The sequence below is a fragment of the Apaloderma vittatum genome, unplaced genomic scaffold, assembly GCF_000703405.1.
Source record: "Apaloderma vittatum isolate BGI_N311 unplaced genomic scaffold, ASM70340v1 scaffold14954, whole genome shotgun sequence".
Lineage (NCBI taxonomy): Eukaryota > Metazoa > Chordata > Aves > Trogoniformes > Trogonidae > Apaloderma > Apaloderma vittatum.
In genome coordinates, this window is record NW_009711056.1 from 23085 (window position 1) to 48588 (window position 25504).

The following is a 25504-nucleotide window of genomic DNA, read 5'->3' on the forward strand; positions in this document are numbered from 1 at the left end:
TTCATACAGCAGCAGCATGAATTGCCCAGGGAAAGAAAAGGAAAACAAGATAAGATCATTCACTGAAAAGCTGTCTGACCTTGGGCATGGCACTCCACTCCTTTTTTCCTCTGTTGCTGGTTGGTGGTTTTTTTTGTCTATCTGGACTGGAGATTCTCCTGGGTGTGTACTAGAGGTGCTAATTAAGGTAGCTAGCAAAATGGGGTCCTGGTCTCTCTTGTGGCCTCTAGGTGTTGCTATAATACAAATAATTAATCAAAAGACATCTTTCATAGTGTCCGTAGAGGGAGTTGCCAATTTTTGTCAAAGCCACGCTTAATTTTACGCAATTAAACCTCTCTCTCCCCCTCCTCTCTGCAGCATAACTGAAATTTTAGCTTTGTATATTGGACAAATGAATCCGAATGTGGGAAGTAAAAGTAGGAAAGCTGTAGAAAGAGATTTGACTCACCTCTAGTTGCTTATTTCGGTGTGCCTTGATGTCAGCATCCTGTCCAAGGATGGTCTCTACAAGAGGAACCTGCTATTATATTCCTGACTCAGCCCAAACTTCAGGCATCAGGTCCATTTGCACGGACTCTGCTGCTGATGCAGTTTAGGAGTGCTAGCACATAAGGCACATGTAAGGACACAAGTGCACATTATCTAGATCAGGACAGAGTTCTGTTCTCGTGTTTAAGGATGCAACTTATGGCCCGTGAAGTAATTATGAATTGAGGTACTTGTAAGTTTAGCGAGGATAAGCTTTGTCTTGTAGGGTAGAAATTCAACCTTGGCGCGTGTTGGTCAGCAGATCTGCACGTTTTGCCTAACGGGGGACTATTATGCAAAAGTCATTGGCGTTATCATTAACAATTTTTAGATTTGTAGTTTAATTTTAAAAATCAGGCACAGAAAAAAACCAATGAATAATTTGGAAGAAATTGAGAAACCTTTTGTTTTGTAACATTTCCAAAGAAGGACCTGCTGATCCTGCAGCCCGCCACAGCACATCATTTGATGTAACCTCCAGCCAAGCAGCTCCTGCAGAACAGCTCTCGCGGAGGTGTGCCGGAGCCATCAGCACTTATGGCGATAGCCGGAATAGTGGCAGATGCCTCTCAAAACTGCATTTGTTGAAAACACATTTGTAGCCAAATAGTTTTGTCTGGCACGGGGTACGCGATCCCTCCTGCAAAGCAAAGGCACAGTGAGGAAAGGAGTTGGATGCACATTTAAAGAAAACGCAGGAGGTGCCTGCTGGAGTGATATCTTACCAGGATTTGCTGACACAAAGGGGCAGAAGATGGGATCAGAGCTCTGTCCTCTTTCTAGCCAGACATAGGAGCTAAGGGACCACAAGCCCTGTAGCCCTCCCCTCCCTCCCTTGTGGCCATCCTCCTCTGAGTTAATTACAGTTCCTTCCTGGCCCGGAGGAGAAGTACAGTGAGGGGCATGGAGTCTCTCTGCTCTGGCCTGTATGTAGTTCAACCTCTGGGACAGCCATGGTCCAGCTCTCAATATCCAATTGAGATTGTGTAACCAGATACTGCAGGTTTTACTGTATTTATATAAAAGCTGTTTTAATCAAAAGACCAGCCATTAAATTGCCAGTGTTCTTAAGCATGCTTCACCAATTTTTCCACTTTTAAGACTCAAGTAGACAATTTTTTTAATGTTTTATAAATGATAAAAAATTCACATCAGATTTTAACAGAATTAAGCATACTTATTCAACACACATGGGGCCTCTGAAAAAAATGTTATTCAATTTAATAATTTTAATTTACATTGTATATGTACAAGAGCATTTCTTTCAACCCACAGGTTAACACCACAAAAAAAAAGAAAAAAGAAAAAGTACTGCGGTTAGCGGAGTGAAGTAACTCTTGAAACACTGTTGTCTGAAATAAAAGCAAGGCACTCTCCCTTAACACCTGATATATTCCTGAATTCTGCCTAGACAAAGGCATGTTCACACTGAGAGAGCTCTAAGAAAAGGAGTAGATTTATTCTGCGTTAACTCTTTCTTTTACCACTGTGACCTGTCACTGGTTGCACTCTAGGATGAATCTGTGTTGAAGGTGACATGAAAGACAGTTCCACAGATGAAAGGATTTGGGAGAGCATCACAGTTAAGACTCTCTATGGAAGACTGGAGGACATCGGCTACGTGAAATCTCACACGGGGCTCTGGACCTGCTACCTCCCACTCACATTCCTCTTAATAAATAAACCTTGCTCAACAAAAAAGCAATTTCACTGTACTATGCTGATTCGCCTGAAATTTCTTCGTAAAGGCCCACTCGCAAAAAGCACCTGCAAAGCCCTCATTTGGCTGGTGCTCAGCACCTGGCAGGATTTGTCCCAAGATAAAAGTCATTTCTCAAGGGAACTTGTGTCTTACACAAGGAGACAAAAGTCAACATACTTTTGGATTTTCTGTCGGTATGTTTTTGTATGCGCACGTGTGTGAGTGTGTATATATATATATATACGTATATATATATATTTAGTATATACAAAAGCGAATTCAGTCAAAATATATTTGTCTTGCTGGTCAGGCTTGTTACAGCAACCTACAAGAAACATTAGCTTCTCTGATATTTAATTATGCTATTATGTTTGCACATAAGCTTAAAAGTCAATACAAAAAGCAATACTTTTCCAAATATTATCTGCAGGTAAACCGGAAATATTAACTATAGTGATTAGAAGTCTGTTTCCCTATTGACACTACTATAAATCTTGATATAAGAATAATTTTTTCATAAAAGCACATCCAAACATAGTAAGTGATAAAATACCAGATTACTATTTGAAAACCATACAGTGACTCGATATCTGGGTTATCCTTTGCAGCAATTAGGCAATTCATTTGGCATCTGTTTGATTGTATAATTTAATTTCCATATAAACAGCATAGTTTAAAAAAAGACAAAAGCTAGAATGTTTAAAGCTAACAAAAGATACAGTGACATCAGGTTGACATTCAAAAATTTCCTTAGCAAAATGACCAACAAAATTTTGACTTAATACAGTGCATATAAAGTTTTTTTAGAACTAAAATTTTTAAATATTATTTGAATTTAGCAAAACATGAGCAAGATTTTAATATCAAAGTGCTAAACAGTACTGCCTTAGAAGTCACTGCAAATAAACTGTAAAATAACTCTGCTTGTGATTTGACAGATATTTTATATACAAATGGTTAATAAAAAGACACGCGCACACACACACACGCACACAAATATAGGTATATACATATATATATACACATTATATATATGTATATAGTTTTCCAACTGGTGTATCTGAGTCAGTGTGAACACCCCATTTCGTTATCGCATGTAACAGGGCTCCCATGAGCTGGCAGTCATTGCAATAAATACAGGCAAAGCCATTACAATATACCATGCATACAAACATTTATACAAATAAAGACACTATGCAACAAATTATTTCATATTAATATGGCATCAACAGTATAAACATACAAAAAGGAGTACGAACACGGAATGTTTAAACGCAGCCCACTATATCCTTCCTAGCACTTACATTCATACTATTTTACAAGACTTGCTTGTTCTTGAAAACCATCTTCTGTCTGTTTACTAACTAGTCACTTGTGTTAAAAGTCTAAAACCGAACTATCCCTGATGCTGACCCTGTATGATCCAATCACTACTTACTCGGGTTTCCTTAGCTAAGGAACAACTGAGTCACAATTGCTCCCGTGTCTTCCACATACATTTGTCAGTAAGTCGCGCTACATGGAATCAAGTTTGGAAAACTCAGTCAGGTAAGTTAGTGCACATAATTTTCTCACTTGATTTCTTCCGTTTGTTTTCATAGTAAAATAAATTAGTTAATAAACAAGACTTAGTAAGACAGCACTTTAAAAAATTGCACTTGAGCATGGGAACTAACAGCCATTGTCATTTTGCTATATTTGATTTGTATGAAATGTTCAATTGAATGTACTTTGCTAAAAAAGTGAATTTTCGTTTAGATTGTGCTGATATATGTGCCCTTAATGCAGGAAGTATGCTAAAGGTATCCTCACAAAACACATACTACCCTGGCAAACAACTATTTGCTGTTCTTGTTTTCAAACACAGCTTCTACAACTTTATTCCTCATATACCATGAGGTGTTAAACAACAGATTTAAAACAGTCATGTTAACCTTTTACTGCTGCTGGGATAGCATTGTCCAAAAGTGCCATATTAGCCATTTAAAAAAACCCAAATCACACAAAAGAAAACAAAGAACACAACCCCAAACCGGTAAGCCAGTAAGTTTCAGGCCTCAGGTTGTAAGGACAAAGCGCCAGAAAAGACCTCATTTTAGCCTCGGAGCTGCTTTTCTGTTAAGTGAGGGCAGAAATGTTAGCTGTAAGTCACGATCCGTTTGCCTGCTCTGGTGGGCTTTTGCCTTTCAGGAGGGTGGCTTGACTCAAAAGGGTAAGGTGTCCAGAAACAGCCTGTCGATAATGGAAGGGGCTGGCACCAAATCTTCCAGTTTCAGGTAAAAGATGCGCTGCAGTCCCAGTGTGCAGAGAGAACGCAAGTCAGCCAGAACACCCAATACCTTCGGCTCTGCAGACTCGAGCGGTTGTCCTTTGTTTTGGCAACTGAAAGTTAAGTGATCTTTCAAACTGCTTGTGATCTTGTTGCATAGCTCTTCCACTTTCTTTGGTTCTTTTAATCCATGTCGTTCTGCAAAGCGAGAGAAGAAAAGCACATCAGCACCCCCACCACAAACTGAGAGAACTTGGTGTAACTCAAATCCATACTCTGGCACTCAAAGCAAAAAATGCTTTGAAAGTATAGGATTTCTCAGAACAGCTGGGCTTATGTGATGTCAGTTAACCTCTCTGCCACAGAAAATAAGAGATGGCAAGTGCCCTTTTCTCTTTAGCTGGAAAATAGGTGGCACAGATGCTCAATTATGATTGAAATTCTAGTACAAGGAGTCCAAGCATCCCGTGTACCTTGCATAATTTTCATGATATGAGACAGAATTAATTGGGTGGTTTTCCAGCAAAACTATCACAGGAGGTGTTATGGAGATTTCCGTGCTTCCCCACCAGTTGTGAATGCTCAATAACTATGGCAACCATTATTTATTCAGTGAATTCAAGTGGCGATCGATATCCTTAGCCAGCTCCATCAGCTCCCAGCCTAGAATTCCACCAGGAATTTGCAGACACTCTTATAGGAAACCAAAGGCACCTTACCACCCTTTGTTATTTTGATCAGCTGCTGCTTTTTAGTTTATTCACCTTTAAAAGGTCTGAGATTTAAGAAGCCTGGAAGTTAACTCCTTTGCTTTGAGTGAGCAGTGCCTAAAGTGAAAAGGCTGCTGTGCTATCTGTCACAAAAAAACCTCAGCATTCCTAAAAGGAAGGGAGAGCTGGGGCTTGTCCCCCTCTAAATAGCCTTTTAAAATACTACAATAATGTTAAATGGTTCTTTAAGCATAAGCAGAACGAATCAGGTTTGTGATTCATTAAAAACAGGCTCTTTACAGGTATACGTGGTAAGAATTTAGTGGATAAATTAATATAACATTTCAGAACAATAGTCTCAAATAATTTTGTGGTGTCTTTTGATTTAATTTTGACTTCTTTGACTTTGAAATGCACAAGTAAGTAAGGATTGGCTTCATAGCAAAGTCAAAATAATTTACACATGAAATAGAATTACACCAGATAGGGCAGTCTAAGAAAATGCAGGTTTCATCAGTTTTAGTCAACTAGACATGTAAAAACAGTGACAGCAGTGGATGAGGAGTTCTTGTGTTTGATGCATTTGAAGTCATCTGCCTTCCCTGGCCCTCTTCCTCATCCTTGGCAACCACAGGCCATATCGTGCCCGTTGCCCCCAAGTCTTGTTCCTGCATTCCAGGAGGAGTAAACAACAGACATTTTCTCAGTGTGTCCCTAATGAACCCTGAAAAGAGTACAGTTTTCTTTACTTCCAGAAGCAGCAGTAATGTCTGTGCAAGGCACAGTGGTGCCTTACCCAGGCATGTGCATACAAACTCTTCTCTGCCTCCCCTCACCACTTGTTTTGGCTAGATGTTCGTGACAAACCAATAAAACAGATGGGATTCAACGAAGGCAGTCAGAAACACAAAGGCCTGATTTTCCACTGATATTCCCCCATTTTACACTTTTTTTCAATTTTATTTACGTAGGCAGAGCTCGCTCCTCAAGGATACTGATCCAGATCAGAATCAGTGATGTGCAGACATGTACATCTCTGGCCAGAAGCTACTGTGCCCTATCATTTAAGTAGCAACAATCTGCCCTGTTGCTTCAGAGCGACAGTCACCCAAGCAGTAACATCTGCTTCAGATGCCTTCTTCACCTTGCAGGAATTAAAAACCCCAGGTATTCTAAGTGCCTTGTTTACATTAAAGCACGAGAAGTCAATGAATATTTAAAGCCTTTCCAGTAAATGCTGTATAGTGTAATTATGTAAGCCTTAACTATACAGGTCACTGAAAATAAATACTTAGGCAGATACTGCCATTAAAAATCTTGGAGGATAAATATTTTATAGAGGTTTGAAAAGCTGTAGGGCTTTTTTTTTTTTACCACTAGCCTACTGAGAGAATCTGCAGGACATTAAATTAATCTTGCAGTCTTTGAAGAGTTCTCATCTTTTAATCTGTTTTGAGGTTATTTCCTGGCTGTGTAAGTGAAGATATCTTTATAGATCTAGGGAGCTGAAATACTAGAATGGATCCAAAACCTGACTAAAAATTATCAGAGCACATTTTTAAACAAATGCCTCAATATGTGTGTACCTTGCTGCAGAGTACGGAAAATTATCTCTGGCTCTGAAGCATACAGTAACATTTTTAACATTTCCAGCCAGCACTAAACAGTCTTTGTCTCACACTGACAAGTTCAGAAGGTTTCATGAACAAATCATGTCTTTGATGGTTAGCCATGAAATATACTGGTGCAAAACACAGTAAGTGCAAAGATTATATTATTAGTAGTCTTATTTTGCATCACAAACCAATGGAAATTCGGAATGAAGAGATACACTGTCCTTAAGCTGCTCTCTGGTGCTACAATATTAAAGCAGTCTCAGGTAAACTGGACTGTTCTCTCCTGCATGAATTGCCATGCAATGGCCTTTGCTACTTGCAAATCTCTACAAAGGTGATTCCTCGTGACTGGAACTGCCTCAAGGGCTTTCAGTTTCCAGTTCCTAAGGCATCCCTTGTGGACCCAAAGAAAGTTAAAGTCATCTGTGTGGAAGCAGTTCCGCTAGCAAAGGGCGCTGCATGCACCAGCACAGCCATCGTGGTCTCTGGTGTTAGCATCCAACTGGCTTCTGGGGAACATACTCGCAGAAGAAACAGTTCCTCTCTTTGATAGACCTGAGGAGTTTTGGGTCTAATTTACCTAAAGATTTCAGTTGAACATGGTTCAAGCAACATTTTCAAGCACATTTTCTTTTCCACACGGCCAGCCCCATTTGCACAAAGAAAGGCCCATGGTCTTTCCTGCTCCACCTAAAGGGAGCAAGTGTGTGCACTGGTGCTGAAGCCAATGGCCTCTAATCATTCGCTGCCTTCCACACAGGAAGCCACTCTTATCCACACAAGAATGATAAGTCCGAGAATTATCCCAGAAAGGACAGCTAGTCAAAATGGATGGATTTCCTCTAACTGATTGAGGAGGTGTGTAAATATTACTGTATTCAGACTTTCTTATAATGGCAATTAAAAACGCATGGGTAAAGTGAATATAGAATTTCTCAGACTTGTGTTTTAGGATAGTATTGATTTTTGCAAGAAAAATGGTGATTTATGGCAAAGATGCTTTCCATAAGTCTGTCAAAATGATTCATCAGAAGTCTTGCCTCTAAAGCTCTGCAAACTTAGCAGCTCATCCTGGCAAACTGAACACAGCAAGTATTTTGAACCTTTCTCTTCCTCCCGGGAATCTGAGTGCAATTCTGCACTATAATTACAAAGATCAGCAAAAAGTTGATAGGAAGAAAGTAAAAGAGCAGGGAAACCCATCACCAGCTGTGCTAGTCCTTCTGTCCCTAATCTCTGTCATGGGATAGATTATGCCAGGGCTAGTCAGACCGAGTGCTACCTCTACGAGAAACACCTCTCAAAGAGCCTAAGTATTTTGAAGATCTCAGAGACCCCTGGGCTCCGTGCTCTCTGTCAAGATGCATAAGCTTTAGCCTGAATTCGTTCTAAGGTGTGAGTCCAATCAGAAATGCAAGAGATTTATGCTGTGGACTTAAAATAGACCTCTTGATTGTCTTGGTTTCAATATAGTTATCTGATTTTCTCTTCCCCCTTCACAATCCTCTTCCCCTTCTATAACCCAAATAAACATGAGGCTCGGTTGCCTACTGCTTTCTGCTTGTGTCGTGCACACTCTGTGACACAGCATTGCAACTTGGCAGATCTAAGAGTCTCCTTTCCTGTTGCAATCTGGCCCATATTCATCCTGCCTAACCTTCAGGCACTTCACAAGGGTGCCCAAGCTAGGAGCACAGACTTCCTGAGCGACTCCTAACATCAGGAGGAGGATGGGCATTTTTAGAAGATGGTTCAGATTTCAGGTGGATGAACCATCTTCTGGAGGTGCCCTGTAGTTCTCCATGGGCTGTGCAAGGTACCTAAAGTCTGATGAGCTGAATGACAACACAGGACATCACAGTTTGTCCCCTCCTTTAAGAAAACCACAACGCAGCACAGAAGCCACTGGTTGCTGTAGGAGGAAAGAGTTCCTGCCTCAGCAAAGGGGTGGGAGGGGAGAAGGAGCAGTCAGTACTTCACTTTGATGCTGACAGTATTTCCCTCAGCAGAGCGGTGGGGGGAAGGCAGACAATGCAATCTGGAGGGGTTTTTTTTTATAACTGGCTCTCCTACACTCCTCCAGTCTGCCACCTGCTTGAATGTAGACCCAGCACATAAAGCACCCACTGGAGGATCCTGGTAGCAGGACTGAGGGATATCTGCTGCTGAAGAGTAGGTGAGCTTCCCTTCCATAGGGAAGTTGGACAAATTCACGTTCAGAAGGGAACTGCAGCAGCCAGACCCTTTTTAGTCAGACTGGACTCCTTACTATTTCTTGGTCTGACTGCTGGTGGTAAAGATTGTGTTTGTAAACTAAAACAGAAAGCCCAACAGCAGGAAAACAAACACAAACTCATAATTAATTGAAACCTCACAGTATTCTTCAGTGTTTTGGTGCCAGTCTAACAAAGCATTAAGAGTGTAAATAAGCCAAATATATACAGTGGCTCTGGGCTGGCCTGTAACACACTTAAAATAAAACATATGCCAAAAGAGCTTGGCTGAATGAGGATTAGAATGCTCTGTACTCGGCAGCATCCCACTGAGAGTGTCAAGTGGGCAAAACAATAATATTTTGATGTGGATAGTGAAAGGAAGAGGCAGAGAGGAAAAGAGAATCAACAAGAGACATAGAGAAAGAAAACACTAGCAGTTTTAGAGCAGGCAGAAATTTGAGGCTAAATTAGAGTGTGCCCTTGAGGTGATCTGAGCTGGAATCTCAATCTTTGTATTTTGACACTGTTAAAAAAACTGTAAAGCAGAGCAGTATAAATAGTCATTTGGGAAGTTAAGGAAGCATTTTAAAGAATAGGCTGAGCTAGTATCTGGTCTGCTTTGCAAAGCTTCTTCATTGACACCATCCAGTCCAGCAGGGAGTGGTTATGCAGGAACACCTGTGATCCATGCAACATGCTAAACTGGTAGAAATCATCCATGTGGAACTAGGGACAGAACTTGCCCCAAGATGACCAGCACCTTTTTTTTTAACATGCTGGCACTCTTCTTTAGTTCATTATATCCTACATCCCAACAGAACAAGCAATCCAAAGAAAAAGAACAGGACAGGACTCATTTCTTGCTTTCAGGAGGATGTGGGGTGAGTGTCATATGTTGTTTCCTAACTACTTTCTCCTGGCTGATGCTCCGAGAGTCACTGATATGCTCTGGAGGAAGTAACGTCCAGCCCTTCTTAACCAACTGAAGGAAGTAAAAAAAGAGAAGAGAGACAGAGAGAGGAAGATCCTAAAGGAGTACCTGAAAGAAAAAAAGATGTGCTTTGGCATTGCAGGGTTTTAAGTTAACTGTTTGCAAGCCACCCACAATAAACCAGTCACTTCTTTTATTCTGGGTGCTCTTTCAAGCTGATGTCCTATCTGAAAGAACTTGAAAATTCCACAACACTCTTCTCCTTCTAGGCAACATACTGCAAATTCCCAGGAAACATAAACAGAAAAAGCACACATATGTGGACTTTCTAACAGATTATATAGTGTAAAATATTACAGAATCTTTCCCCATTTATTTTATGTTGTGTATGCCTTTAGTTTTACTCAGAGCAAGCAGAGAATTAGCAAGTATTGTGATAGTCACTAGGTCTCCTGTTATTCTCTTCAAAATCACTAAACAGAATGAATGGTCACATATGCCCATAACCACACATTCTATGCTGTGTCCTCCAGCAGTCATTGAGACAGGACAGCTTTGCAGCTCCAAACAAGTCAACAGCGTTAGTTAAAGGACACTGGAACTACTGGGGCTGTTACTGGGAAGCTGATTTGACATCCTAAAATGAGATAACAGCCTTCAGTATCTTGGGACACTGGGAACAGTGGAATGTCTTTTAGCCTCCAACACTAACTTGTAAATTTATTCCCCGTTCCTTCACTGGGTAAGAGATCTTAGTTCTCCCTGTCACTCTTGCAGAACAGACAGAGAATCTGCAGAAAAGAGTAGCAACTCCTCTTACTTTCCTCCTTCAGCAATACTGCCAATGACTAATAGGCGGGAGGGTTTGTTTTCTAAGAGCACATCTTTCTTTGGGCTAAGGAGAGCATTCATGAAGTCAAGAAGAACACGTCATTGCCAGAAGTATTTTTCTTCACCTAGAGAGACAATTTTTGAATTTGGTGCTTCCTAACATGCTGTACAGTATTAAAACAAGCTGTCACTATTATAGAACAACTGGGTTATTGTCTTACTCTTTTTTTCAGTTGAACCATCAAGTCATGAAAAGTTGACTGATGCAAAATAAGAACTGGAGCAATTTGTGTAATAATGAGAAAACTGTGTTTAAGCCAGCATTTTGGCTTTGCAGCATTGCTAATAAAAGTAAACAACTAGATTTACGAAGCAGAGCTTTCCTGCTCCTTCCTATCTTGCAACCCAAAGACATGGATATCCATCTGGGACAGGGGAGATTCACAGTCAGACTCCCTTCCTGTTGGAATCAGACCCGAGATTGGATCTTGGGTGTCCCTCTGAGCACCAGCTTGTCCCCAGATAGTCAAACAGCCATTCTGCAGCCCATAAAATATATCAAATGGCCTCAACACAAAAGGCAGTGACACTCAATAGTCGGATATCCTATGTTGCTGGAAAAGGTCACTGTCTCTTGCTCTGACTCACAAGAAGCGCTTGAACCAGAGTTTGCTAACTACCCATTGCCTCTGACAGTCCATTACAGAAGAATACCTTCTCCAGAGATAAAGAATGACACCTAAAACATCCCCCTAAATCTAAGCTAAGCTTCAAAACAATGCTTAAAAACGTTCATCAGATTTCAGGTTTCCAAAATTTCTCTTTATTATTTTTTCTGTTTTAGTTGGACTAGCTGTAAACCAGCACATGGCTTGTCATACTCAAAGTGTAGGGAGAAGACAAAAAGTCATTTCTCATGGGATGCAGTACCAGAGATGAATCTCAAGGCTTTCCTGAACATAAAATTTCCATACACTATCACTGAGAAAGTCCCAAAAGAACCATTCCCACTAGCATTTTAGGCTGTAGTGCTCTCTTAGCCATTATTACCTGATTTCTGCTTTCAGTTTTTTTAAATATCATTCATCAGTATACAATACCACCTATTTTCAGCGCAGCAAATTTCTGACTGAGTCCCTAAGTTAGCTAGCTACCTCTGAAGTTCTGAAACCTGTGAATATAAATCACTAGGCACGAGAGCTTCAGTCTAGTTTAGATCGCATGAAAGTATACTCTGTCCTTTAGAGCAAATTGGCAGAGAGATACTGGCCTCGCAAAATAAAAGAATAAACAGAATGCTACATTAATTTTAAGCACCATCTCATACAGGTGAGAAAATCAAGAAAAGCCTGACAAATGGAGAAAACCTCAAAGCTTTTACAGACAAAATGTTCTTCTTTTAAGGGCAACAGTTACTTCCTGTTGTTTAGAAACTTTTGGAAGACCAACACAACATAGCCAACTCCTAAAAGGGTTGTTACGAAGGAAAGGAAGAAATGTGGAGTGTTAATAAATATAAGACATTTCTATGAAATATCTGAAGGTGACTTGAGCCAGCCACTGGACAACTTCAACTCTTTATGTAAGGGCAACTGTTGTGGTTTAGCCCCAGCCGGCAGCGCAGCCTCACGCAGCCACTCACTTGCTGCCCACCAGTGTGGGATGGGGGAGAGAATCAGAAGGATAAAAGTAAGAAAACTCATGAGCTGAGATAAAGAAACTTTAATAGGAAAAACCAAAGCCACACGCACAAGCAAAGCAAAGCAAGGAATTAATTCACCACCTCCCATAGGCCGGCAGGTGTTCAGCCATCTCCAGGAAAGCAGGGCTCCATCACCCCTAATGGGGACTTGGGAAGGCAAATGCCAACACTGAACATCCTTCCCCCTGCTTCTTCTTCCCCAGTTTTACATGCTGAGCATGACATCATACGGTCTGGGATACCCCTCTGGTAGGTTGGGGTCAGCTGTCCCAGCTGCGTCCCCTCCTAACTGCTTGTGCACCCCTAGCCTCCTCGCTGGTGGGGTGGGCTGAGGGGCAGAAAAGGTCTTGACACTGTGTGAGCATGGCTCAACAGTAACTAAAACATCATCCCTGTGTTATCAAAACTCTTCTCAGCACAAATCCAAAACACAGACCCGTACTAGCTACTATGAAGAAATTAATTCTACTCCAGCCAAAACCAGCACAGCAACCAAACACTGCCTAACTGAAAAAGAATTATCATGTTAAAACAGGGCATGGGTTTGTGAGGAGTAAAACTTTTCTTCCTGTAGAATATTTTTTTCTATATTCATACAGACAGTTGGCAGGGGATCCTATTCATTGACCTGCATCCTCTCAGTCAGCCCTATTCTGATTCTTGTCAGGAAGATAACGGAGAACAAGCTCCATCTATCTGTGTCTATCTAAAAAAGACATATCTGATATATAGTAAATAACTTAAATCAATTATAGGTGCTATATACGTATGAGCATATATGCCTCTATATTGGTGACAGCACCTGTCCTTGATTTATAGTTATATAAATACTCATACATACATATATACGTTGTATATGTATATACACACACATATATACATATATATGCATTTGTAATATATATATGGAAGTGTGCATGAACGCATGTCTGTTGTTATTTAAAAATAAGTTGTGAATGTTCTTTCTCCCTTTAATTTATCACTAATTTTGAATTTTTTTCATATGGAACACAACAACGCCAATTAATTATTCTGGATTTACGAGATTTATCAAAGAAACTAGAAACTGGACATTAATGAACCCTTTCCAATTGCAGAAAAAAATGAATATGTATGTATTAAAAAATTAAAATACTTAAGAAGGGGAGAGTTAATGCTGGAACATGTATACATTAACCCTTCACCCAAATGCAGGAAGGAAGCATACCATGTAAACACTGAAGCTAAAATTTTGGCCCCAGAAATGGGAGCAGGAATTGTCCAATTTATAGTTTCTATATTTGCCATTAAGTGTTTTTTCTCGGTGTTCCCCAAGCATCAGCTCAACCTAGGTAAAATGAAGGCCATCGCTGATATTGTTGAGGCCACCACCTGCAAACCGGTGGATGCCTGAAATGAAAGAAGAAATCAATATCCATCCCAGCAGAGCTTATAGCATCCCTGGGAAGATCCAGCTCAAAGCACACTGAAGTCCTCAGTCTCACACTGACACCACAGTTGTACCTTTATACTGCCAGCTTTTCTGAATTGAGTGTCAGGCTCTCAGTAGAGATGACTGCTGCTGTGATTTCTGCTGTATGGCAGTCCTACACCCTCACTCCCAGCCCTTCCTGCTTCCATCAGCCATGCCTCTTCAACTGCAATAAGCTGAAGATGTGTAGTGTGTCCCTCCAACCCACACCATTATATTATTCTGATTCTGTGATTCTATAATTCTGACATTGGTTTCTTGCTGTTCAGCAGCCAGAAAGGGTGATATACTCTCATGTACACCCAAAAGCTGTTGTACAACTGCAGAAGAGGATTTTTTTTTCTTACTATTCTCAATTTTCTCTCAGAAAAAAGCAGTGCATTGAATACCTACAGTGGCTTGGCTACCAAAAGCAGCCTGAAAAAACCTTGTGAAGCATCCCTTCTGGTCTAGCTAACTTGCTGAGAGTGCACTATACCAGCTATATGACTTCTAGCTCTTGAGCTACCTCGATATTAGAAGATCCCCTATACAGAAGACCTAGCTCTGGTCATTTCTGGGAATTCAGCAAGTATTTTGAACATTTCTGTAGGAGCTACACAGATTGCTTGGAAGCAGTTTGGTTTTTAGAGGCTATTCCAAGAAAACAATGCAACTGAGAAGAAACAGAGTTAGATTACATTTTAACAGGGGTATCTGATAACAATTTCAGTATAGTCATTCCAATACCTAACAATCATACTCACTTTACCCTGAATATAGCTAAGTTAACTGAAATTGCTTTAACCTACATTAAAGCAAAGCACTAGAATCCAAAGCTTTCTGTTAACAAAGGAGCACTTACCTGTAATCATAGTTAGAGCTGATAGACTTGCTAAGGCTGGGATATCAAGGTTAAGGCTCTTTAAGTTTAAGGAAAAGTCTTTAATGGAGTCGAGCCACTCCCCAAATCCACGAAGGCACTGAAGTCTATGAAGCACGAGTCCATTGCAGAATACAAACTTATCCTCAGCAGTATCAGACCTCAAATAAAAATAATGGAAAAAATTATAAACGCATCTTCTAGTTTACAGCAAAATGCATAACCAGTATTGAAGTGTCTGTCATTTAAAATCCAAGGCATATTATCCTGAGACATATGTGGGCATTCACATTTGACAATATGCTTCTCCCTTGGGGCCAAAGTACAATAAACAAGCTTCTATGATTGCTTACTTGGTAGAGTTATAAGCCTGAGGTTAGCTGTAGCATGTGGTGTAGACTGTCTAATTAGTTAAGATTTTGGTCCTGCCCAAAGGCATAAACAGAGAAGACATTTTACATTAAATACTGTATGTTTGAACCAAAGGAATACTGAGTGTATTTTGAAATACAAAACTAATAAAAACTGGGGAAAGGAGAGATTCTGCAACTCTCAGTTTTTACTTAAGTCTCATCATAAACTCCTATATATTAAAACCTGTGTGTAAGAGAGATATTACAGCTGAGCTCTCCTTCCTCTCCCCATTGTCAATATCCATGTTAAAAAGCACATGCAAGAGTCATTTTCAACCTAAACAAATAAGGGCATAACTGAAATCACCAGCCTGGAATTTTTCCAGTCCCTGAAACATTTTTGGTAAAGTGTCTTAATTAGTGCTAGACTGACAAATAACATCTCACTCCATTCAGTGACTTTGTATTAAGAAGAAAAATAACCTGAACAAGATTTTTAATCTTCTCCACCTCTTTCAAAAATAGATGACAAGGATATGTATGTGGAAAAGAAGGGGAGAAAGGAAAAAGCTTTCATACTGAAAGTGTTTTTCTACAGTTTATGTTGATGAGTATGAAGCAAACTTGCTCAAATAGTACCTGAGGATCAATTTTGATGACTATGGAAGAAGAGGATGGGGTATATCAAATAAAAAGAAGCACATTAGCAAGACCTATGCTCTCTCTTTTTTTTCTGCAGTGTAAAACAAATTAAACACCATATCCTTTGTGGAGTTTTTGGTACAACTGACAGTGTTCGAAGATAGCACCATATTTATTCCTTAAAAATATCTAGGTGGATGATTTTTCACATCAGCTTAAGATGAAATGAAATAAATAGTTACCTGATGGAGAGTCTTAGTACAAACAGCTCCAAAAAAGCTGATTCTATGAGTAATGTCTGATCTTCTTTTGGGAGGTCAGTAAATCCTGGGATTTTTTCTGCCCAGCCTCTAGTTATGTCAATGGAGGCAGTCAGAAGATTATAGAACTGTTGTACATGTTCTGCATCTGTGCCTGCAGCAGCCTGATCAGTGGAACAGTACTAAAATGAAAGCCACAGAAAGCAATGTTATATGCATTTAGGGGCATCCTGAGAAACATAGGGTATTACTTGCCTGACAACATTTCCTTCTGTGGCAAAGCTGGTATTATTATCAAAGGCATGATAAATAGGCCTACACCTGTCTACCTATTTGGCTACATATAGGCATTTTGCTATTCAGATGTATATTGCAAAAATATTTCCACATGTACAGAAAACGTTTAAAATTTATAAATAAAACATAACACTTCTCACAGTTTACAAGTATCTATATGCCATTAGTAAACAGAAACAGAGACCTGGTGGGTAGGATAATTTCCATCACATTAGAAGAGGAATACTATTTAACTTACTACAATTAAACAATTTTTCCCCTTGATTAATTTCTCTCACTATGTCCAAAATGCAGATTTCTTCTCAAACTGCTTTTTATCTGTCTGTGATACAGACACATAAGATAAATCATGCTTTATCTGACACATGCAGCATTGCTTCATTTGAATACAGAATTGGTTCAAAGTAAAACAGCTGCCCCATATCACCTCTTATCTTTCAAATAGAAGCATTTAAGGTTCAGGAGAACCTATTATCCTGCTTATGCGGTCATAAGTCTTTCAGACAACAATTTGACAGTCTAGGCTTGCTCAGCTTCCCCGTGACCCTCTGACAGCTCCCTTCCCGCTATCTCCTGCTTCCTCACCAGTGGATCCCTGTCACTCCCTCGACACTGCTTGCTTTCTCTTGGCAGAAAAAATAAAAGGAGCTTTAGCAGGTTAGCCCAAATCTGTGCTTGGAAAGTGCTGCCGGTTTTCTGAGCAGGAACTGAATAATTTGGGACTTATTGTAACTACATCCTTGCCATCAGACATCTGGTGGGTTATTTCTGGGAGAAACTTCGTACTGACTCTCTCTCTGGGACTCAGCCAAGGAAAGGTTGAGGTGGTCTCCATGGCCTAAAGAAGTGTGCACACCCGTTGGAAACAACTTTCTGCACGTAATTAGGGCTTGAGTCCATCAGCCTAAAGGTCTCCTTAGCGACTCTCCAAGCCAGAGAGGAAGCAGAAAGACCCACATCTCTTTTCCAGCCAGTAACAGTGGGCCGGCAGCCTGGGAGGACCTTATTCCAGGCATGCCACTTGGCCTGCAGATATCACCCAAGCTGCTAACTGCTACCCAACAGTCATCTCTGTGCAGGAAGAGAGAGGGAAGCAGCAAGCAGAACTTCCCAGGTAGGTGTCCTATTCTCTGTCTGACCTAGCTGGAGCTGGTTGCTGTTGGTAGGTAAGAGATGAAGGGCACGGTGTCAGAGTCGCTGACTAACTGGGGAACTACAGCAACCTTAGAGACCTCTGGCCATCCCTGGGATACCGGTGCCAGTCCTGAAGGGACTCTGTTCTGCTTAACCAATGCTAACTGCATGAGTTTCACATGGTAAGCTCCAGCTCACATCCCTAGTCAGCTAATGAAACATGTGTGATCATTCTTCATAAAGTCCATGTGGAGATAAATTCTGTATCAGCTACTCTGGAGGATCCTGTGATAGCGAAGCAGGTAGGGGCCAAAATACAGAGAGGATGAAAAACCTGTACTCTGTGTCATTCACGTGTTCAGTCCCTCATCTGAACAGAGCAGTTGAGAATGCTCAAGCAACACGACCTAACTACTCCTGGTACTGGATTGCAGCAAGCTGTGCTGGGGTGATTGGTGGGTAGAAAAAGATCTTATGCTTTTTCAAAGACCTTGCATGTTCTGGACGCTCTTAAAATGAAGCTGTGAAGCAAGCCAAGACAGTGTGAGTGCTGGATCTAGGAGATGTGCTTTGCAGGGACTGACTTATGACTCCTTTTTTCTACACAGGGAAAACAAACAAGCTAATGGAAACTCCTGCCTCCCCATAGGTACTGTTAAGGCAAGATATGTTCTTGACCCTTTGAGCAACAAAGAGGAAGAAAAATTAAAAAAAACCCACTGCCCTAAGTTCATTCTAAATATAACTCATCACAAGCCAGCATAATTATGCCACGTATTAATTTGTTCCACATGTTTATAAAACATTCATTTGTCAACAATAAGGCAAAGTTTTAACACTTTCTAATGAAGCTGAATGCTGCATTGCATCACATAACTGTGAGTGCTACAGTACAGTATATCTCACATGGGATACTTAATTAAATCAAATGCATCTAAAAACTTGCAACCTGTATTTGTTGTTATAGTTAATCCCATGAGAGCAATTTTAGACGAAGGGTAAAAAATCGTACGGAATTGTATAATTTTTAGCTGCTTTAGTATGTCACTGTTGGCTACAAAGAGTTAGCACTTAATTAAAATAAAATATTACTTAACTGTAACAGACTTATGAGTATACAAGTAACCATAAACAATATGTATGCTTCTGTTTTAGGCACCAAGATCTGTGGGTTGGGTTTTTCCATGATTATTTCATTGAGAAGAGGTGGTATTTGACCTAACTTCTGACCAAGACAGCTGGTAAGCCTGCCCTTGGTCAGGAGGCCACAGTACAGAAGGGCTCAGACCTGCATTTCTTAACCTGCCCTGTGCAAACTGGAGGCACACCAGCAGAAAGCCAGAAGACAAAGCTCTGCTTTACTCCTTTCCTCAGAGCTCCTCTGAGAAGTAAAGGAAATCCGACTGTTACTCAGGCCGGTGGGTGCATGTGTAGCAAGCAACATTAACTGGCATGGCATAGCTAAAGAGATTTGGAAAGTCTGATGTTGGGAAGCCTGGTATCATGACCTAACCCTACCCTTTCCTTGCTTTCATCAGGCTTTCATCAACTGCTACAACTGCAAAAGCCTAACAAAAACTTCTCTGAACAGAGAAGAAGCTATGCTTGTTTTTCCAAAATACCCAATACTTGCCTAATTTTATGGTTGGGGAAGAGGGAGCATTGTTATTTCAAAAAGGCAACATTTCTGTGTAAGTTGGTGGCTATTCTGCACAAATAAGGATAGCAAGATATAGGGGTCTTTTTCTCATCTCACTTAGAAGTGTAAACTCATGGAATTGTACCAGTAAAACAGGTGTGAGACCGGACTGTGGCCCTTGGCCTTTAAGCAGTTCATAAACCAAATTCTCTTCCTAGTAATTGCGTTTTGAAACCAAGTACCTAAATATACCGTTGCTGTGGACTGGTAAGTTAAAACCAGTGGTGAAATGAAAAGTAGCCATATTCTGAACAGAACTGGTTCCAATCTGTTTTGGTTTAAAATTCATAGCATATGTAACTTATTTTTGGTTTTGGTGGAATCTTATCTTGTTTTGGTTTGGGGTGTTTTTCTTGGTTTTTTGGTTTTGTTTTTTTGGAGGTGGGGAGGTGTGTAGGGTTTTTTGGAGGACAAGGATACATGTCCTGCTCTGAAACTCTTACTGGTATTTTTAAGATAGTCAAGACATTAAGGCTTGTAAATATAAGACCATGCTAAATATTAAGATCATGTCTGCCAAAGCTTTAGGACGGACTCCAAAGTCAGGTTTCAGATCTAGCCATTTGTGGTGCTTGGCAGTGTCACAGCCTAACCAAATGTGCCGTAAATTAGTCTTTACAGTTACAGGATTAGTCTTCAAAAGAATTTTTTAGTATTGTGGTGTCTTTACAGCATATTTCATTTAGTTAATCTCAGTTTTTACATTGCATTTGTTTTTGATCTCCCCTAACTTTTCAAAGTGTAAGGTTTATGAAAATGTAAGAATCTATTAATTTCTTTTTGCATTTTTCTGTCTTTTCAGTACTGCTGAGCATAACAGACTACTACATATTTTATTGTAAAGAAAAGCTTAGATATTAATATGTCCTAATGGGCTATAATACTTATTCTTTTACCTACCAAGACTAAACTAATTTACTTTCAATAGTATGCTTCCTGTAACGTCCAACAGAATTGTTCAACAACTAGATCTATCAGCTCTTTTAATTAACAGAGAAAAAGTTATTGCAGACAAAGAAAAAAGTCACATAAAAATACACACTTCTCATTAGATTTTTTGTAAATGCAAACGAACTTTACATCTCTAAATAAAGAATTACTTATGGCTAGATACAGCTTTCGTGGCCTGGGCTAATATATGCCTGTAATTCCGCAAACCCCAGCAGATTTCTGTCAAAGAGCACCACCCGTCACACACCTCGGTGTTTGCAGAATGACCCCCCCTGAGACATTCTGAGTAAGTTAAAATACATGCAAATATGGCTAATGCACGCTCCCTTTAAAAGGCTGTCAGATACTGAACAGCTAGATTCTTAATAATAATTTGGAAAATTATATGATTGTATACTTTCAGATTAGGTTGGAGAAAAGATGTTACAGCATGCTTAAAATTGCTAAATGATATATGTAAGTAAATTCTAAAACACAATAATGTTATTTTTATATAATTACAATCAGATATGTTTTAGTATTAAATATTACTTAGCAACATGTGATAAGTGGCCAATGTAGAAGCTGTCTGAATGCAGCTGTATTTTTCAGTCTCAGATTTAATTATATTTCATTAAGAGGCAGGAATTTGATCTTCGTTTTCCTTAGCTGTATTTTTTTCTTTCAATCAATCTGCCTAAAAATGTATTTAACAAGCCATTTCAATGCTGTTTTAACAACTACAGAACAGGTTTTTAAGCTTTCAAAATTTTTTCACAAATAGTTAAATGGTGAATGTGATACGTTAAAGAACAAGGTTATAAAAATATGTAATTTCTAGTAAAGCTTTCTTGAGAATTTTTTTTAGAATTTTGATTTTAAAAAGGTTTGTTTTACAAACATTAATTTTACTGAAGAAATATTCAGGCCTGGGTATCCAAAGCAAGACCCTAGCCTCATTTAAATAATGGCAAAATTCTCATTTATTTCAATAGAAATGGCCCAATCCATACAGTGTTACTTTCCCCAACCCTTATATCTGAATATTAAGGAAGTGCTATTAGATTTTAGTCTACAGAACCTGAAATTAAGATAGTAAACATATAAGTATTGCTCCAGAGTTTAGTAGATTAATTGATTGTATTGCACTTGCCTAGTGTGTTGACACAGCCTTTTGCAAGAAGAGTGTTCTATTTATCCATGCATTTTTGCTTTCACCCACCCATGGAATATACTGCAGATAACTTTGTGATTGAGATCCTCACGATGAACAATTACTAACACTAATTTATACTGCACTCCCTTTCCCCTCACCATCTACCTACCATAAAAAGACATGGCTGGCTGGACAGATTTCTACCCTCACCCAAATTTCACATTTAACTTCACTTTAGCAGACAGGCTGTTATGTAGAAATGCCATTCATTAACTATTTCCATGTGGAAAAGAAAAGTGAGACATACTCTTGAATAGTCAAGCTCCCTAGGCGTGGAGTCAGTTAAAGCTCGTACGAGGGCGTTCATCATGCTGATGGGAGGAGAAGGCGGGGAGGGCTGAGAGGGTTCTTGCTGTAAGGGGCTCTTTGGTTTGGAAGGCAGCCGACCTCTTCTCCCTTTCAGGCTGTCGGTACGGACAACTGGGTTAAAAAAAAAAAGGGGGGGGGGGAAATCAGTTGTGAAGATACCAGCAAATGATGGACCAGAGCAAAAACCTGCTTTTCTTACGCTGGCCAGCCCAGCAAAAATAAGAGCATTCTCCAGTTTCAGCACATGCTCTTGATGCCTCTGATTGCAAAAGAACACAAACGATACCAAAATTGCGTCAGATCTATGATCATAAGCAGCAAGGTACTGCTTGCTTAAAGCCTGGCTGCATTCCTCGTGTTCATGCTTGGTTGGCAGCACCTCTATGTGCCCGTGTATGTGTGCCCGTGCGCACGCACACACACACACATACACACACACACTCTACTACTGAAATAAAACGGAATGTGAAACACAAATTCTTATGTTCCTACTACTGATGCACCTTTCAAATGGCAGAGTTGTTCATTCAAAGTAATTTTAGCTTTCTTGACGCATTTGAAAAAATGTGGTCACGCTATATAGGTTATATTATCCATGTTAGTATTTGCAATGGGACTGCTCACATAGTATTACTCACATACTTAAATATTTGCAGAATTGGGACTAATGAGTTGATCCTGTTTCCATTTAAATTAACTGCAAGTTTACAATCAGCTTATGGGAATGAGACGAGATCCTATGTCAAAATGCACACAGTCCGGTGCAGCCCCCGGTGAGATAACAGGGGGAAGCCAACAGCATTATCGAGTAACATTCAAAGTTAATAAAGAAGACATTTTGGCCTGTGTCAAATTACCCGCCTGTGACCTTGCTGTTCCTGAACTCTGGGGTCTAAAGCCTAAATATGATAATACAGGTGAAAAGAAGAAAATCAATACATTATTACACAAGTGCACATAATTTGGGCTAAGTTATAAATCCCATCACTGTAAAATTAATTGTAGAGACATCCATGTCCACATACACACACAGAGATGCATTAAACATAATATTTCGGTGTCTAGGATAATAATAGCAGTGGTCCTTACCTTCTTTAACCATGCCGACGCTGAGACACTTCTGGAACCGGCAGTATTGGCATCTGTTACGACGTCTCTTGTCCACTGGACAGTTTTTATTTGCCAGGCAAACATATTTTGCATTTTTCTGAACTGTTCTCTGTGAAAATGTAACACAAAAATAGTAAACTGATTGTTTCTTGAGCAACTTAGAACCTGACAAAATGTGTTTTAATTACAACATGAAAAGCGACAGTGCAATTCATATAATTAGATAAAATTAATTTCCTAACACACTAGCCTGCAGGAAAAACAATTTTATTAGTGTTAGCTGCTGACAATGGAAATCATCTAGGATTGTTCTGAAGCAAGTCTCTGGAGACAGGCAACTTTGAATGATAAAATCATATCTGAAATTATCAGGTCATCACATCTACCTTTGGGGATTAGATTATCTCCGCTTTTAATATCCCTTTGGGAACAATTTTCTACTTGGTTCATTCCCTTGATTATTGCTGACCTTATTAAAATAAAATCAAAAAGATCTGCAATGTACTTCTCTTGCTATCACTATTGTTAGTCAAATACCACAATAACTGGTTTGGTTAGCCATGAAACCATCAGGGAGAAAAATAAAAATATCAGAAATCCCCACAAAATATGTTTAGCTAAATATTCTGGGAAAGCTAACCTGACCCGGGGAAAAAAAATGACAGAATTATACTGTAGTTATATACATTTAATAAACTCTAATACGACCTTAAAACTATACTATACATTTAAAATTTGTAAACAAACAGTAAGCCTCGAGACAGTCTAACAAATATTGAAGCAAAAATGTTATTATGTGTTTTCAGATTTAAAACTGAAGATACATCAATAAATAACTTAGCACCAAAAATAAAGACATTGATAGGAAAGACATCAGAACAGGAACAAATTTATCAATTCAACATTCAGTATGAAATCTTTCACTGCAATTAAATTAATGGATAAATGTTATTTAATAATTTGCATTCCTTTTCAAAAGCAGCCTCAAATGTACTAAATAAAAGAGACACAGCAAATATTGTCCATTGTGCTTTGCAACTGGAAACTGTTTAATTTTGCAAAATAAGCTCTCGATACTCCAAATCAAGGATATGCTATTGATTTCCACATAGGCAGGATCAGGCTCATAAGAGCTGCTATTTCCAGGTCATTTGTCTTGCCTTTTCTAGTTATATTTAAATAACAAATGAGTTTTATAGGAGATGTGTATTTTACCATGTTGTCAAAGGATTATTATTAAGTAACATTAGCAGCCCCATCTACAATTAAAAAAAAATGTTGTAAAGCCTCCTCTCAACTATTTTTGGACTACTTTTGTTCCCATTATATCTTTTACCAGACCAGGAGTATGACTCCTGTGTTTGTAGGAAGGAATATCCCAAATCAAGCCCAAACAGATCAAAACTCAAGCCTGCTGCGCAGAATCATCCTACCAAAACTCTATCCCAAGTCTATCACTTAAATAAGCTATTTGTGAAAATAATATTGGAATCTGAACTCAGTCTGTGAAAGGAAGTTACGAAGCACCCAAATTTAAGAGCAAAAAAAGATTATTCAATTCTTAAAAATATAAGCACAAAGTTTCCACTGAGAAACTGCTGTGTGTAAGTTATTTATGTTTTTATTCGGCTGCAAAGCCTTCTCGGTTACAGAGCAGGTACCGGGACCCTGCACATTGCTTAGTCACTGCTCTGCAACCAGCTTTCCACTGGTCAGGGCTCACTCCTCAACTGAAGAGTAATGACGAGGCAACCACCAAATAAAACTAGAAGTGCTTGGATTTGTCCTACACGTGAAATCATTTTCCTCCTGGCACCAACCCCACAGCCCTACTCAGCCTCAACCGCCCCAGGACAACAAATGGCACCACTGCTATCAACTAAAATAAAATTTCAGGGTTTCTTAAAAATGAGGTTTAATTGGAATGAGCAGCCGAGTAAAACCCAAGTTGGATGTATTCCAGTTGAGTTTTGCCATGGAGTAAGTGCAATTTATAGCCCAGAAAGGGGTGACCTGTGCTCCATTGAGGGATGCTGGCTGACCAGATATGTGGTTTGCTCAGCTCACTGCCACAGCCCTTTCTCAGCAGAGACTGGCTGATCCTTTTATCCTACAGAAGACTTGCTTTGGCCTTCTTCAAAAACTTCGGGTGGGTGTCCATCCCACCCTGCTGAGGGGCTCTGAGCTCTAACGCACAACAATGCCAAGCTCACGGGCAAGAATCAGGAGCTTGCCAGGGCAGGTGGGGAGGGAGGAGAGGCTGAGGGAAGTGAGAAGGGGAGCAAACCGCCTAGTTCTCACCTTGAAAAAGCCCTTGCAACCCTCGCACGTCCGTACCCCGTAGTGCTGGCACGCGGCATTGTCCCCACAGACAGCGCAGGTGCCTTCCCCGGACGAGGAGCTCCTGCTGGGTGGAGATGGGAGGCCGCTACTGCCGCTGCCGCTGCTCTCACCCATCAGGCTGGAGGTGGCTGCGTTGAGGCCGAGCGGTGAGAAGGCTAAGGTGGGTGGTCTTTTGGCCAGGTGAAGCCCATAGGAATGGCTCTCCATGGGCGCCTGGCTGGTGGCAGGACGGTCGGAGCCCAGAGGCAGGCTCAGGGAGGCAGGATCATAGCACATGTGGGCGGTGGCTGGCGTGTGAGGGGGAGAGTGCTTGAAGTGGAAGAGGGGGAAGCGGGGTGGCACGGTCTTCATGGGGGGAGCGTCCATCAGG

The 25504-nt window shown here is 40.1% G+C and overlaps 1 protein-coding gene across 1 annotated transcript in view; it reads right to left on the minus strand.

The window, feature by feature from the left end:
- Nucleotides 1-2511: 2511 nt before the first annotated feature.
- Nucleotides 2512-25504, minus strand: part of LOC104272513 (nuclear receptor subfamily 4 group A member 3-like) — a 23472-nt gene continuing 479 nt past the window's right edge. The window contains 6 exon segments of the mRNA XM_009867527.1: nt 2512-4700; nt 14824-15002; nt 16079-16278; nt 21620-21792; nt 22771-22900; nt 25093-25504. The exon segment at nt 25093-25504 is cut by the window's right edge and continues 14 nt beyond it. Coding sequence (XP_009865829.1) covers nt 4438-4700; nt 14824-15002; nt 16079-16278; nt 21620-21792; nt 22771-22900; nt 25093-25504 — 1357 coding nt within the window. The 3' untranslated portion in view covers nt 2512-4437.